The sequence below is a fragment of the Trematomus bernacchii genome, unplaced genomic scaffold, assembly GCF_902827165.1.
Source record: "Trematomus bernacchii unplaced genomic scaffold, fTreBer1.1, whole genome shotgun sequence".
In the NCBI taxonomy this organism is placed as follows: Eukaryota; Metazoa; Chordata; class Actinopteri; order Perciformes; family Nototheniidae; genus Trematomus; species Trematomus bernacchii.
Window position 1 is genome coordinate 4,901,215 of NW_022987513.1, and position 14,089 is coordinate 4,915,303.

Sequence of the window (14,089 nt, forward strand, 5' to 3'; positions counted from 1 at the left end):
AATACATTACAGCCTCAACCTCTGTAAGGGTTAACTTACAGGTGGACAGTTTGATTTGTGTGTTTCTTAACTCATCATAATTGAAGAAAAGTACATTTAGCCTTAAAAGGTCTTCAGGATTGTTAACTTGATGTGTATGCTTTATAAAATTAGTGATTTTAATTTCCACTATACAAGAAAGAGTAAAAGATTCAAGGTAACCAAAAGTTACATTTAATTTCAACATTTTGCCTTATTCTCAACCTTTTGACTTTATTCTCAAAATGCAAAATTAATGAAAAAGTACTCCTCTCGTTTTTTTTCTTGCCTTGAATATATTGTTTATGAGTAATTATGTGATATTGTTTTGCTTTGCTTGGGGATCTACTAAAGGAGCAGAAATGGAACCTATGACCCCCACATATAATTATGTCAGGATTATGTTTTACAATTAACAGCAGCACACTAGATGTAATGCAGATTAACCTGAAATAACAGTGAAGCCTTGTTCCTCGACCAAAAGGGTGGTAAATGATTTGCAGGTGGATTTACTCTCCACTACATCCCTGTCCATATTTACTATGAATGATAACCAAACACCTACTGAGAAGCTGGCCACACCCCCTTTTGAGGAACGCCATTTTGTTGTCACACAGACTTGTAGTCAAAATAAGCCCCTTTAATGAAGCTTTAAACCCAAACAAGACCATGACATGTAATGCATGCAAAGGAAATATGCTGAGAGTCCCCTTAGCCACTTAAATATATAAAAACAGTGCTGTTCTGGGCGATAAAACGGTGTGTTTGAAGTCTCCGGTGGTCACCCATTTCAACATGAAACTCGCCGCGATTGACGTCACTGAGCCATTTTTGTCCACCTAATCCAGGCGGCTCCGTATTACTCCTTCATTACTGCACGGACTCTGACAGCGCCGGGCTCCGGAATTAGCCTGCAGGTGCCTCATCGGCCGTAGAAATAGGAAGAGGAAAATAGCTTTTTTAGCGAGGAGGAAACGCATCTCAGTCTGTACAGATACAAGCCAGTGCTCCTCCTAGGCTATATAGGCAGGGAAACGGCACAATAACCAACCAAAGGGAGCCAGAGGGTAGAGAGGAGCGCAGAAGGCAATCCACATCCATCTGCCAGCCAGCCACTTACCAAGCGCTTACATTTCCAGTCCGGATTTCAGCACAGCTGTCCAGCCAATACAACCAGGAAAATGTGAGTACAACATCGTTTAAGGCACTCTTTTTTTCTAAATACTAATTTATTAATGAATATCGTCCTCACGACGGATGTTGTCAGGCTACGTGGGATTAATGGTGTCTGAATGGTCTCTTGTGTGTATTTTCCATTAAATACAGGGGTTATGTAAAAGGTCTCACGTTAGTCAGTATATATTTGTTAAATACTGCTGTTGAATTTCATTTTACACCTGGTATTTATCCAATATGATCCGAACGTAAAATGTAGAGGCTAAAGCGTCGGCCTAACCTTGGAGCAGACGGAGGGTGTATTGCCTTTAAACACATTATAAGCTTATTTTTTCGGCTTGTACACGATTAACTAGCTCCTTGTCTGTCGCGTGCCTCTTTTTTTATTTAACCGTCTCGTGCTTTTCGCCGACCGGAGCCAGCACGCGCGCATCTTTTCCAGTTTGGACTGGTTTGGTTTGAAAGGACACCGTTCGTGTGCGATTACCCACAGGCTAATTAAAACCACATGAAGAATACACCGTGTACAAAAACCCTGTTGTCCTTACTCAACATTTACAGGCCTTTCCTTTCTGAGTCTCGCTGAACCACAGGTGACGATTAAGCTAATTCAAGAAACAGCAAGGGCACCAGGTTGAACATTTATAGCGTCGACATTATTCGACGAACACTCCAAAGACCTGCTTATAGACGATGATATTATTAGCTCTGAAGTAGGCTTAGGCCTAGTTTACGTGATATTTGCAACCCACAGCGGGGGGTGGGGATAGCCTAGCCTCATACTGTATGTCGTCGATTGTCGTGCGAGGGCGTACAGCTATATATCTCACCATATTTCAGGCAGACTTCAGGGGGAAATGCAACCTGTAAAATGTCCACCTCCCTGTCCATTGTTTCTCCCCTTTTGTTTTATACAATTATATAAAGGGGTAGGAAAGAAGAGCCGTGACAACCTCGCCTGTCAGTTTGTGTTAAAACGTTGCTGCCGACACACGACATGTCATTGAGCTGGGGCGACATGTCTGCTCCCTCTGTGGGCTGTATGTTACATTTGTCACCGACATGTTGGTTGTATTGTTTCATCCAAGTGTTTGAAATCCAACCCCCCATATAAGGAAGCTCCCCGCCCTCTATGTTGTAGGCTTGCACTGTATTTACAGGCCTCGTCGTGATGTGTTACAGGACGTTATGTATGCCTTGTGTGTCCCTGTCAGACAGGGGAGAAAGTGAGTGTTGTGTGGGTCAGGTTCAGAGACATCAGACAGAATGGGACAGTGAGGCTGGATCAGACAGCTTCTGGTCTGGCTGCTGAGGCGCTGTCCAGTGCTGAAATGTCGCTCTCCAGTGCTCAAAGTCAGACAGGGTGCTTTTCCCATGACAGTGAGCAAACAAACAGAAATCCATTCTTTATGTCTTTGTTTGTGCGTATGATGAGGAAAGAAAAAAGGTTACATAATAAAAGAACCTAAGACAATGCACAGGTGGAATAAAAAAACACCTTAGGGCTTGTCAAAGAAACCCGCCTAACATAGAAAGACAGCTGTTTATGCTTGCCACCCTTTGACAAACATAACATATATTCTTAATAATATCTGAATCCAAGCAAATTATGCATTTTCTAAACATTATTTCTCAGGGTCAAAGAACAGAGTAGCTAGTGTCACATACAAATAATCAAATAAAAAATGATGCTATGATATTTTATCTAAATATGTAAATGTAAGGTGTGTAAAATGAGATACACCATTATATCAGTGAGTCCTTAAACCTTACACAGGTGTCGCAGGAGCCACTTTTGGACACTAAATTACTTTATAATTTGTATAAGCTCTGTCTTCCCTAAATCTAGATAATTTATTATTTCATCTTCATGACAAACATGAATCTTTTTTATGTTTCAAAGGTGAATTCCTATTATTACTGTTCTGTTGTTTAACCTTTATTGTGATGTGTTATTATGCTATGTCTATTATGCTACCTCCACGTGCAATTTTACCAGCAGGTAGGCAGATTTCTTTGTCAAAAGATGGACATCTATGGCCTAATGGTTGAGATTTTGAATCAAGGGAAATAGGTTGAACAGGCTTTATTGATCACCAATATCTTCTGAACATATCACTGTAATCAATACATCTATCAATAAAGAGGTGGTGGTATCACCATTACATATGCCATATTAGGTGGAGCATATAGAGACCACCCTCAGTGTATCATGTTCAAGTAAGGATTAAGCACCAAAGTGGCAAGGATTAAAACAGTTACAAAACACCCGTCTAGGAACACCCAGTTTGCCCTCCATCAAACCCAGTAGGCAGAGTTCACAGGAAGTGGAGCCTGGGGGGACATTTTGTCGGTGCAATAATTACTGTTCCTGGTTGGTTGAGGTGTTAGTTCAGAGGTGATAATAATCTTTGCAGACAAGTGAAACAAACCACACTGTGATTACATCGAAGCGATATAGTTTAATGTATAGGCAGGGAATGTCAACCATTCTTTATCCAACACATGAAGTATATCTTCATTTGAAATTCATAATAGAAATTCTCCCGTACACTGCAAACAGCCTTGTGTATTTCACATTGTGGGTTTCTATTAGGGCTGGTTGGCATCGACAGGGACCACCGGCACCATCAGGGCCCTATTGAAAGGGATTTGTTGTTGTTAGAGGATTAGTGATGTGTGAGCGTGTAAAGGTGACCTTTATACAGAGTTCTTTCTCACACTGAGTTACAACCAAGGTTACTTTGCCAGGAGATACTACAGACTTAGTCAATCTCACATTCTAATTTTAGAAACTGCTTCATTGTCTAATGTATTGATTACTCCGGCTAGATAGATAGCAATAAAGCTGGCAGAATTTAGCCTGCTGGGCTACTCCACTACTTCATTAAATATTTAAGTATTTTAAACATTCTTCATTTGTTTTTTAATGTATCAATCTGCTGCTATAGGAAGTGTCATCATGTTTGAGGGAATTACATTATGATATAACGTCATTAATATGGGCACAAAATATCACACTGTTTTTCTGCTTGCTTCTTGTGCTGCTGTAGTGATATGCAGGGATCGATTTTCACTTTAGTGATGAGACAACATTCAATGTCAAGATGCAATGGATTTTAGGGTGCAGTTTCTTTATGTATGCATATTTCCTGAATCTGACTAATAGGGAAATGATGCCAATACTGTGTATTTAGGTAGGTTGTCACTCAGCTGAAACATGATTCTTGTTGATGGTCTGTGGTTTTTTGCTGTCACTCAACACAGTTTGTTATTCTATCATGTAAGATTTACACAATCAACAACAGGGGCTTCGATGGAACCGGTTAAGAATCAAGAAATATAGATATACCAAGTATACTTTGAATATTTGTGGTGATATGTTTTTCCTGCTGCAAACAAGTACGTGTCAACATAATGACGAGACATTTTTTCTCAGAGCTTTCACTTTTCAATGTAAATTACGCTCTTGCTTTCACTGCCTTTCTCTCACTGATGTCATTAGCTGGGCTCTCGCACTTACACACAGATATTTTCATTATTCAAACTCAGAAAATCTAACAAATCCTACAAATGAGATCTGATTCTAACTTGAATCTCAAAAGCCAACATAAATGGGTGCAATCTTCCATATCTTTCATAAGTAGCAGATCTTGTGTTTCCATGATTTCGCCGTCATCTGTTAGCTCCAGGCAATGTTCGATCCACAGCTAAATCCCACAATCTGTGAGCAAATATACTAACTCAGTCATTTCAAAACAACAAACAGTTTGCTCAAATGATATATTTGGAAGCACCACACATTAACATTTGTAGCCCCTTGCTAACATACGTATGAGTAACAGTTATCAAATATCATAGAGCAGGAGTGGGGCAAGGTACCCATGTATTGATATACACTTTTTAGTGCTTTTCAAAACAGAAAAAGATACAATAATATGTAAAAGGGCATTTCATTTCCTATTGCCTTCAGTCACAAACCCAATTGTAGTGACATAATGGACACACATCACATCGCTACCTTTCACACATACATAAGTATGACCATCCCTCACATATACTTCTAACTCCTCATTGGGCAAATACAATTCTCATATAGTAATCTTTCATATGTGTCAATGTATGAAACATGGTTAACATGAATCGTCATAACCCAACACATTTCTATCATTCACATTGTAGCTTGTTTTCCCACATACCGCCTCAAAGACAACATAATACATTTGATTCCTATCAGACACTTTTCAAAAGGATATAGCATGACTTGTAACGCAGGCTGCGAGGTACATATCTTTATTGATCATAGGGTGTTATTGGATGTGAAATCTTTATTGCAGTATATGAGCACTTTACTCTGAAACTGTCATTAGGAAGGGCACAGTAAGACACCTAATCAAACATTGAAACTAGGGCTGTGCAATTAATCGTATTTTAATCGCAATTACGATTTTGGCCTGCCACAATTACGAAAACAACATAATAAAAAAAAACGATTATTTTGCTTTGCTAGGTTGTGACAGTGCACTGCAACATATTTGATCTAATTTATTTTAGTCTCATTTATTTGTATTTATCATATTTACATATGTTTAGTAGCTTGTTGAAGTGCGCTCCAAAATATTTGTTGATCTTGTTTATTGGTATTTATTATTTTGATATTATTTATTTAAATGTAAATATAAATGTATCATTTATTTTTGTATTGGTTTTTCAGTTGAATTATACGTTCAGGGTAATCAACAGTTAAAAAGATACTGTTCAAATTATTATTTGTATTTGTTTTAAAGTTCAATAAATGGATGTTTTCAAAGTCAATGAATAATCGTATTTAATAATCGTGATATCAATTATTGACCAAAATAATCGTGATTATGATTTTTGCCATAATCGCACAGCCCTAATTGAAACAATTCAAATGAGCCTTCTTGTGAACAATTAGAAAATCAAACATTTAAGATATGGTGAGATGTAAAAATGTATTCACTTTAATAAACTGATATCATTCTTGTTACCTTGGATCTGTCTTCTGTATTAGAATACACATGGGAAACCTACTGTCATATCTTGTTGCAGAAGCTTAATATAACCACTGATTCTTTAAATGTTTTGTATCATTAGGTCTGCCCCAGCTGGAGCCCCTGGAGCTGATGGAGCGAATCAGCCCCCCAACCTCACCAGCAACCGTCGTCTGCAGCAGACGCAGGCGCAGGTGGATGAGGTGAGTAAACACCTCTCCTCAAACCCAAAGACATGTTGTGACAACATTTACGCTTTAAACATATTTCAATAGTCACCTGTTGGTAATCTAATCTTCTCTTATTGCTCACACTCGATACAAATTTCAACATGATTTGATGTAAAAGTTAATATACTCGTTCTGCCTCGATAGCTGAATAATCTACATGGTTATCTGGTGTCTCTCCCTAGGTGGTGGATATCATGCGTGTAAACGTGGATAAGGTTCTGGAGCGTGATCAGAAGCTGTCAGAATTGGACGATAGGGCCGACGCCCTGCAGGCTGGAGCCTCTCAGTTTGAGACCAGCGCTGCTAAACTGAAGAATAAATACTGGTGGAAGAATGCCAAGGTGAGAACATGCAGGCACGCTTACTCGAATAGCAAGTGCCTGCTTATAAAAGCAGCCTTAAGCTTCCCTGTTTACAGACAAATGAGAACAATAATTATGATTTATTAACAAGACAGAAACAGATTAAATGACTGTGCTTAGATACAAATACTTTACGAAAGAAATGACCATTTTGACTGCTTTTCTAATGAACTTTTCTGAAACCCCCTGACTACAGATGATGATTATCCTGGGTGTGATATGCCTGATTGTCCTCATCGTCATTATTGGTAAGAAACCATCCATAATCAACACAGATTTGTAATCTCAATGGACTTCACATGTTATGAAAATGTTTTTTCATTGCTTGTGCGAAAACATGTAGGTGCCTTCCAAGGCACAAACTGTAAAATAAGACAACCCAGTCAGTTTCTCATTGGCTGCCTAGTCATTAAGATGTGCAGGCTCATAAGAATATACCGCCCCATCTGTTTCAGTAATGCCACTAAGGCTAGAGAACTATCATTGCTAAGAAAATCCTATAGAAATAGAATAGAGTAGAACCGACATTCGAATCAAGGCAGCAGGATGGTCAGAGCAGCGGCCATTTTTTGTCTACCGTTGCCATTGCAAAGAACTGTGAGAGGTGAATCAGAATCAGAAACAGGTTTATTGCCAGGTAGGTTCACACGTACGAGGAATTTGACTTGATGTCATGGTGCATACATAACATTTTAAACAAAGATTTTAAAAAGTACACAGATAGTGAACTATATTAAGAAAACTGTAATAACAAAAGTGGGCAACTCATTCTATTTCCATTGGCGAATCAGAGTCGGAGTGCCATTTTTCTTTGAACTAGTCAAATCGGTTCAATATCTGTTCTACTCTCATGCTGTTTCTATGGGTGTGGCCTATTTCTTTTTGCAAGCCAATCAGAGCTTTACAGGGGTTCTTAAAGAGACAGGTGCTAAAACAGAGCGTTTCAGACAAAGGGTGAATACCTGTATACTCAGACAGACAAATTGATAACTAAAATGTGTTTTTTGACATTAAAGCATGTAAACACGTTCTATTAGCAACTCAATATACATATATGAACCTAAAAAATTAGAATGATAAGTCCCCTTTAATCAACTGTAAAACGGAATGTCACATTGTACACATACATGTTGAATAATATAAGGCAGGACAATGTAAGTTGTTAGCAAATGTTGGTTTGATGACCTATGCATTACTTCACAGAGTATGAATCAAACACTCCTTTTCCTTTCTTTCTTTTCAGTGTACTTCAGCACCTAAGAAGAATCGCTCCTACCCCAGTCTAATTTTTCCGTGCAACAGAAAAGAAACCCTCAAATTGATCACAAAATTAACCATAATTTATTATATATATCTCCCGAATAGCCTCGATATAACCCCCCTAAACCTTCAGGGCCCCATGGTTCCCCCTCTTCCACAACCTCGCCTCTGGACCCTCGTCAATATTTGTCCTGTGAGTGTGTGGCCCTGTCTCCTTTCTGGGTCCTCTTGGCTTTTCTAACCTGCCATACTGAGAACCAAACACTTGTGACGATGCAACAACAGAAAAGGAAACAACGGTTGGCGATAATTGTTACATAACTGATATATATAGTTCTTTGTAGAGTTTTATTCTGATATATACTGTTTTGTAGGTGTGTGTGCGTGTGTGTGTGCATTTTGTATTTTTTAATTTTTGTATTAATTTTACGTATGCTTCAGCGTTAACTACTGCCTATTAATCAAAGTGTGTATCTTGCATGTTATCATCACCCGTCTGTCCCCTGCTTACTCTCTCTTTTTGGTGTATTTTTGCACAGTGGAGTTAGTCTCCATTTCACGATGGAAATATCATTTTATGTTAGAGTTCATCCGTGTTACTCGTGTCCACTTAGAAAGTCCAACATAAGTCGGAGATCTAAAATGTGTTAGGAAATATCATCAAGTTACAGAAATGTGGGCTATAACACAGACAAAACTGCCCTTGAGATTTCCCCAGATTTCTATAACTTGATGTTAAAGTCTTAGCTTCTTTGCTGGCTTTCTAAGAAAGTAAGTGCTCACTGATATTGATCAAACCTACAAGTAATGCATGAATTGTTAAACTAATCCCTAGTATTCATCATCATTTCTCAGCCCTTTCCATCCTCCCAGAATCTGTGTTCTCTTTCTCCATTTCACTCTAACACCTTCCATCTTCATCGCCCTAACCCTCTTCTGTCTGTCAGCATGCTTGAACACGTCAATTTCTTCTGATCATTTCTAAACTGCCATAGATTGGACCAATGTCTGTAGATGTTTCTTTTTTATTTAAATATTACGTAGTGTCTTATTTCGAAAACATTCCTTCATTGCAGTCTAGTGCAAATGGTCTTACCGTAGCACATGTAAGTGTAAGTATCTTTAAAAAAAAAAAAAGTGCGACGGAACTCGTGTCTATAACGTCGGTCATACAAAACATAGGAGAATAATAGTTATAGTTAATAGCTGTAAGGGTAAGTTTTGGATCAGACCTTCAATCTGTCCAAATTATTATGTTTTGTAATATGGGTGATGTCATCTTAACATTACACTTACAGTATACTGTGGAGATGTCATTCGTGTGGATATGGGCTTGAAATGCAAGGAGATCAAATTGGGCCGATGCATAAATGAAAAGAAATCCATAAAGCAAATGTTCATTCTGATTGGCCCATTACTCACATGGACACTGAAAAGCATCTCCAGTCACTTCTATTAGTTACTGTAGAAGAGTTCCAGTCAAACATACCCTCGCGCGGTGGAGGAGTGGCTGACTGCGTAAAAAAAGGAATCTGTTTAAAATGCACAAACAACCTTGTTTTTGATGGCGCTGTCTGGCTGGTCAATAGCCTGGCCAAAGGAGATCCTCGTGCAGCAAAACCTCTCCACTTGAAGAGCACATAAAAAAAAAAGAGACAATTCAGCCTTATTTGCAAATCCAGAAACAGGGACAGAGGTGAATGAGGAAAATGTCAGATTCACAGTTGAGTTTTAGGTCAGCAACTTTGGGGTAGGCTCAGAAGTGTTACTGTCTAAGGTTTAGCGACAAGAAACGTGAGAAGCAATTATTCAAAAAATATATAAAAGTAGCACTCCGAAGAAGAGTGTCGTGCTAGCGCAGTGGTTCTGTCTCAGTGTTTCTCCCTATAGTTAAGGCCTTTTTTTTCTTTTTTTAAATATAATAGATTCTATTTTTATTATAGTATATTTTTGTGTGATACAGACAGGTAAAGAGGAAGTGTGCAATCAGTGCTATCTGCTGCCAACAGCAGTGAGCTCCTCTTTACCTCTGTCTGGTGTGTTTTTTGTAATTCAGCTCTGTGCGTTATACACTGCCAAGCAACAAGGGAGAGGCTTCTATTCTTATTGCAATTCTTTCTTTCACTGGTGCCCTCGCTGGTCTAGTCTTAAAAAACTTTTTTTGTTTTACATGTTCCGGCATCTACTCTTGTGTGTTCTACCTTGTAGGCTACTTGAGCAGGAAACATGATGCGCCTGGTTTTTAAGAGTCAAACTAAGGCCTTGTACACATGTATACAAGATGATATGAACCTACACATAAAAGTGTGTTGATTTGAAGCTATTTTAAGATCTAAAAACATTGGAAATCACTTATTCTATAACATTTCTGTCTCATGAAACAGAGGATTTTTAAGTGTGCATTAATACATACTGAACAGGAAGCAACTCAGCTCATGCTCCTACTGCCACTAATGTCCTTGTAAAAAAAAAACTCAAATGATGGACAGGAGTCTTTGGAAAACTATTTTAAAAAAACACTACGATATTTCAAAACGTGTGTGTAAAGCCTTAGTAGCCTTGTCTCTTTTCAACATGACTTTTTACCTTCCTCACCAGCTGAGTAGACCAACCTGCCCCCCTTTTGCTCAACTTACTTACTGATTCAGAATCCTACAGTGCGTGTGTGTGGTGTGGTGTGTGTGTGGTGTGTGTGTGTGTGTGTGTGTGTGTGTGTGTGTGTGTTAGAATAGCTCTGTGTGGGGAATATCCCTAGTTTATCCCGACAGATTAGGCCGCTTAAATCTCAGAGTGAGTGCACGTTGTTTCCTTGACCACTAAAGTACAAAAGTAGACAGGTCGCAGATCTGCCGGCCATTCTATTAGGACCCTAACCTTAGCAAACCCCCTCCTCCCCCTCCCGACAGAGCAAAAGTAAACTGCAGAAGATTACCAAAGACCAGATTTCCATGCTTACGCTGCCAATTGCCATCAAAAACAAGCGGAGAGAAACAGGTTATCCTAACTATACAAGTCTGTTTTAACTAGCTTATACCCGATTTATCCACAGATTACAGGACCTTTTACACACTATTTATATGGTGTGTCAGTTTGGCTTGTGAGTGTGCCATTCTAATATGCAAGTTAAACCAAAACACAAGGGCCGAGTGCTTCAAATCTCAAATACAGTCCGCCCCGGGAGAGCCTCTTTAATCTGTAACAAATTTTCCGACACATGATCCTATAACTAATAATAGCACAACTCTTCTTCTTTTGTCTCCATAGTGCTGCCAAGTTCTAAAATGAAAAGACATATAAACTAACTATAGCTATTAAAAATAAACCTAGAAAAACGTTTAAAAAAAATCTGCATTGTTTGGTGTTGTAATATGGGGGTGTTTTGGGGGGTAGGGGGTCCTATATCCTCAGGTTTAAGGTATTAGCAATTTACCAAAATATATATGAGGACAAAACTATATTAGCAAAGTGTAAAATTGGGTTTTCGGCAATAGAACATCACCATAGGGTTACAAATGTGGTCCTTTTAGCCATCATGCAGTAGTTAACCACACAGTGGGCTGAAGTGAAATAACACTACTGATTGGGGTAGGACTTCTGTGTTATCCATGGGTCCAACGGTTGTGAGTGCTCAACACATTTGGTCACAGTGGTGAAAATGAAGTGAGTGCTCTCTTTTTTTCCGCTACTTTACTGTCTGTTCGAAAAGAAGTGCGTATCTATTTTAACACCGTGGCACTTTTTTTGTTGTGGTTTATCCGTTTTGGTGGGATGGGAACATGAGTCTGTGGAGAATATTGTCTTATGTCAACCTCAAGAATTGTTCATTGAAACTTAAACGCTGCATTCAGGTCATTTGGGAGGCAATTGGAAATGGCCAACACCACAAAGAAAGTGTGCAGTCTCCGAAAGTTTGAGTTATACCCGTGTAATTCAAACTTTGAAGGAAACACGGATAAAGAAAGAGACTAACCGGAGATTAAATCCATGAACAAAGCGTCATGTATCATGTACAGAGCAACGTTTACCGCCCCCCCCCCCCCCCCCCCCCCCCCAAATGGCTTGAATGCAGCAATGGGAGGGAACCTTTTGAGTCTCTGAATGTTCACTGGATTGCTATAATGTTACAATATTCTACTCAATATATGTTTTATTTTCAAACCAAATATTGTGTTTTCTTTTCGCATCAATTAAGTAATAACTCCAGCTGTCACTGAATTGTTTTTATGTAAACACTGATGGGTAAAGGTAAAGAAAATGGGAAGTCAATGGAAAAAAAGTATTTTTACCTTAAATTGTCCAGAATGTTTAGAATGATTCTACAGTTTACATCAGATTGCTGTTTGTATCTATGAGATATATTTTTTGTTTAAATCAGTTTATTTTTGAGGAACGATTTTGATTTATCTTTGGGACTGGTGTTTCTTGAATGAAGGCCCATATTGCCCCTGGTCTTCTGGACTTTCAGGAGGGACAAGACTGGAGGATCATGGGCAATGTGCTACGTTTGATCTTTTTTTCCCCCTTTGCTTTTATTTATTGATAGATTTATTGTGCTGTCATTTGGTATGGGATTCGAAATTAAACAAGGCTGACTCAACGTAAAGAAGAGGAGACTGAATGAAAAACTAAAGTACATAAAATAATTGTAGTGTAAATCTATCAATGTCTTATTATATTGATGAACATCATGAAATATATGTATATTGGAAAAACAGTATCTATGGCAACTTGTACTTTTGTGTGTGTGCTTCACGTGCTTTGTGGATGTGCAACAATGGGCAATTTTGATCGCAATTCTGGGACCTTATCTGACCTGTATGAAAAAGCATAAATTTATTATCAATTGAAGATAAAACTCTTGCTGCTTTACTTTATCCTAAGTAAACTGCGTCTCAAAAATACATGGAGACAATAGAGGGAGACATGAAGGTCATATTTCTTGTCCAATCACTTCAGACAGTCCACACATTGTGCAATCATCAAACACACACATTTGTGCACACAAATAAATCCGCTCTCCCAAATGGTATGAAGAATCTTATGTGTTGGAAACAATGCAAACAAAAGTCACATTATCCTTGAAATCTATAAAGCATTTACATTATCATTAATATAATGTTGTATATCAGCGTCAGCGTGTGTATGTAGGATTTGTAAAGAAACAATATTAAACCTCATGCAGTACATTAAGGTTAAAAATACTCCAGGGACAGTTGCTATCCTCACATTTCCATTCCTGCAGCCTAATGGAGCAGTGCCCTGGTTTATTCCAATGCTAGTCCTTCTATCGTGCAGTGCAGTAGCAGAGTGTGATAAAGATAGAAAGATACTGATGGATGAGAACACAAATGACCTTTCTGTAGTATACGATAAACAAGCTTCCACCTCATTTTTATCCAAACGCAGCGTCCTCTGAGATGAAAATTGTAAATTGGTCTCTATCTCCAGCTATAAAAATACAGAAAAATGTATTTAAATTAAAGTATGGAATTGCTCCTGTGGAACATAATCAATAACTCCACTGTTGAAATGGTGAAATGCTACCAAATGCCATTTGCACATTTATGGTCCCATACTGATTATACTAGAACACTTCTGAATAATTGTGTTGAATTTCTCTTTTTTGGAAATATTCAATAACTCCACTTTTATACGGTGAAGTGCTGCCAAAATGGCTACACACATTACTTCTCTGCTGGTTCTATTACACCACTTTGTTAGGAGAAATATGCTTTTGCAATAAAATCACCAAATCTTTTCAAAAGCACGTTTCTTCACAGTAAGTGTTATCAACTGGAGACCGTTAATGTGTGAAAGGAGTTAGGTAGCACTTTATGTATAACAGTGGAGTTATTGAATTTATTTTCAATAATAAAAAAACATCACCCAAATCATTCAGAATCCTTCTTATAAGGCAAGGCATGTTTATTGATATAGCACCTTTCAACACAAGGCAATTCAAAGTGCTTTACAAAAATGAAAGACATTAAGAAAATGGCATTTAAAAATAGTCATTAAAAAGCAAAGG

At 38.3% G+C, this 14,089-nt stretch overlaps 1 protein-coding gene across 1 annotated transcript; it reads left to right on the plus strand.

Annotated features, from left to right (window-relative positions):
* Nucleotides 1-837: 837 nt before the first annotated feature.
* vamp2 (vesicle-associated membrane protein 2) lies at nucleotides 838-12,935 on the plus strand. Its single transcript, XM_034152454.1, has 5 exons — nucleotides 838-1,201; nucleotides 6,313-6,412; nucleotides 6,622-6,780; nucleotides 6,998-7,049; nucleotides 8,045-12,935. Coding segments are annotated over exons 1-5 (330 nt in total). The 5' UTR covers nucleotides 838-1,199; the 3' UTR covers nucleotides 8,062-12,935.
* Nucleotides 12,936-14,089: the final 1,154 nt, after the last annotated feature.

What these genes read in the sequence shown, in the direction of transcription:
- vamp2 (XM_034152454.1), top strand. An exon ending in CGCAGGCGCAGGTGGATGAG is followed by an intron (nt 6,413 to 6,621) that starts GTGAGTAAACAC and finishes GTCTCTCCCTAG; the next exon opens with GTGGTGGATATCATGCGTGT. An exon ending in ACTGGTGGAAGAATGCCAAG is followed by an intron (nt 6,781 to 6,997) that starts GTGAGAACATGC and finishes CCCTGACTACAG; the next exon opens with ATGATGATTATCCTGGGTGT.